General features: G+C 36.5%; 1 protein-coding gene across 1 annotated transcript in view; it reads left to right on the forward strand.

The window, feature by feature from the left end:
- Window positions 1-2,216: 2,216 nt before the first annotated feature.
- The window catches only part of LOC117173597, a 1,076-nt gene continuing 829 nt past the window's right edge, over window positions 2,217-2,463 (forward strand). The window contains exon 1 of the mRNA XM_033362237.1: window positions 2,217-2,227. Within this exon, the coding sequence (XP_033218128.1) occupies window positions 2,217-2,227 (11 nt within the window). The remainder of the gene's footprint in view (window positions 2,228-2,463) is intronic.

A 2,463-nucleotide genomic window follows, 5' to 3' on the forward strand; every position in this document is an offset into this window, starting at 1 on the left:
CAGCGTTTCTGATTAAATCCATGTGCTGCGCAAATATTTCTTCCGTTCTTTCTTCCTTCGGCATTACATCTCCTTGCAGCAATTCTTCTCTACTGATAAGGCACATTCTGCAAAACTTATTAGCTGCTGGACCAAGTAGGCCGTAGACTTCGTGAACCGCCAAACCGTCTCCGCAGAAAGCAACAACAGTTGCTCTCAGGAGAAATTCCTCTTCTCCGAGAATGATGACCTGTCCTTCATCAGACTCCAGTTGTTCAAGATCATGTAGGAAAGGCTTTAAGATTTTTTTGTAGCCGTACTTCTTCACGTCTTCCGTATAACATATACACAACACGTGTATACTGCCATTTTGTGAATTTAGGTGAGGAGGTACATTTTGTACTCTAACGTACCATATCATCAGTTTATGCACACCTGTCTTTGAGCCACACGGATTGACAATTTCGACGTCATCAGCGTAAAGTTCCAATCGGATGACATTTCTAAATTTCTGCAAGAAGGGATGATTTTCGAAATATTTTCCATCCATGAAACCGCCTATGATGTCTCCTTCGGATTTTCGTTCAGACAAAATTGATTGCTTGACATGCTTGTTAGATAAAACTAAAGTCAAGATTTCAATTATTGGAACGTATTGGAAGGTCTCAAATACTTCATTAGGTAAATGTGTTCCTGTCTCTCTATCAAGCGTTTGATCTCGTCTTTTACCGAGTGGCATTTCTGTGGACCCAATATATCCGCAGTACTCTTTGAGGGAGTCGATTTGTTGATCCAAAGTGTGCAAACCTTCAAAAGGGCTATCAAATTCAAAAGTCTGTAATAAATCTTTCACATCATCGTCGTTAGTCATATGCCGACGCTGAAAAAATCGTTTAACTCGTTGTTTGTATGAATTTACTACATCCAATAATAATTCTTCGCATTCATCCATAATTTCTGACAACACACTTCCGGTCATTGCACTATTTGCTTGCAATCTACCAATCATTCGTACCACAGACAACCGCAAATCAACTTCCACTGGTTCATAGTCGCCATCAAGATGCGGACCTTGATTTTCGTCATTCCCATTGATTTCCGCAAATTCATCATTATTTGCATTGATGGGTAATTCATTTCCGTAAACTTCGTTATTTTCATCGTGAACAGGATTGGCGACATCTTCTTGGTCGAAATCACCTGCGTGGAATGTTTGCACGTGTCTTCGCATTGAACTAAATAAGTTAAATTTCCTTAGACATCCTTCCTTGGCACATGGAAAACCGGAGTTACTGCATCCTCGATTGATGGTAAGTCCGTGTGCATATTTTAAGTGGTAAACATATTCATCCAGACCATCATTTACACGCTCTCCACATTCGTGACACTTTAAACCTTCCATATTTGTTTATTTCTAATTCAAGTTTCCTGAAACGGCGATATTTTTCTCGGTACCAAACTAGTGAAATTCATGATTTCTTGAATTTTGCTATCGTTCATATGGGTAATTGCAGGGTGGCTGGTGGACCGTACTGATTTTTTGAAATTTATAATAAATACTTATTATCGTCCTCTACAAAATGGTTAGTTTCTTTTTGTTCAATTCTGTTCCTATTGTTTACTTTAATTTAATATCAGAAATCCTCAAACGTCATTACCGTACAGTATCCCAACCTCACTTTGCATTATGATAAACTAATTTTCTCCTTTTTTTAGAAAGTAACCTGAAGAAAGCTTGAAGTACCAAGTTTGAGAAATTTGATGAACATAAGTTTAATTCATGTATATTTTCGAGGCCAAATAAATAGTATTGTAAAAACCTTAAAGTCTGTCCCGCGATTTTTTAAATTTAAAGCGTCATTACCGTACGCCTTTTTTCCAGTAAAATATTATAGTTACAGTTAAGTAATAAATACAGAAACCTTGAGCGTACATACCGAGAAAAGGCAACATTTTTAGTAAATAATCCCAATATTTTGATATGCACAAATACTGTAAGCTGAGAGGTAACTAAATAAAATAGTATAGAACAATTATTCTTACCTTTCAAAATATTGACAGTATCTGGTCCAACTACTTTCAGTAACTCTGTAGCCAATTCTTCTTTACTTAGTTCTTGGAACTCTTTCATTTCTTCTGTGCACAGTGACTCAGTTTTTGGGGTTCTGGAAAGTTTAATTTTTTAATTTCGATGACAAACTATTAAATTTATTTTTAGATTTAATACAAATGGAGCCATGCATTTGAGGTAAATGTACTAAATTTCCATAATTCGCACTTCTAATTATGGTGCGTTCACATATTAAGTAACATGAAAGAGGCGAGGAGAGGGTTTATGTTTCGTTACGCGTCTGTTACGCGTGTGTACAACTTTTAATTGCATGCAATTTCGAAGGCAAGCAAAGAACTTGCAGACGATGCAAGATATCGCAAAAGAGGTAGAGGAAATTTTGTAGGACTTTTTAAAACTTACCAATATTATCT

The sequence above is a fragment of the Belonocnema kinseyi genome, chromosome 5 (genome assembly GCF_010883055.1).
Source record: "Belonocnema kinseyi isolate 2016_QV_RU_SX_M_011 chromosome 5, B_treatae_v1, whole genome shotgun sequence".
Classification (NCBI taxonomy): Eukaryota; Metazoa; Arthropoda; class Insecta; order Hymenoptera; family Cynipidae; genus Belonocnema; species Belonocnema kinseyi.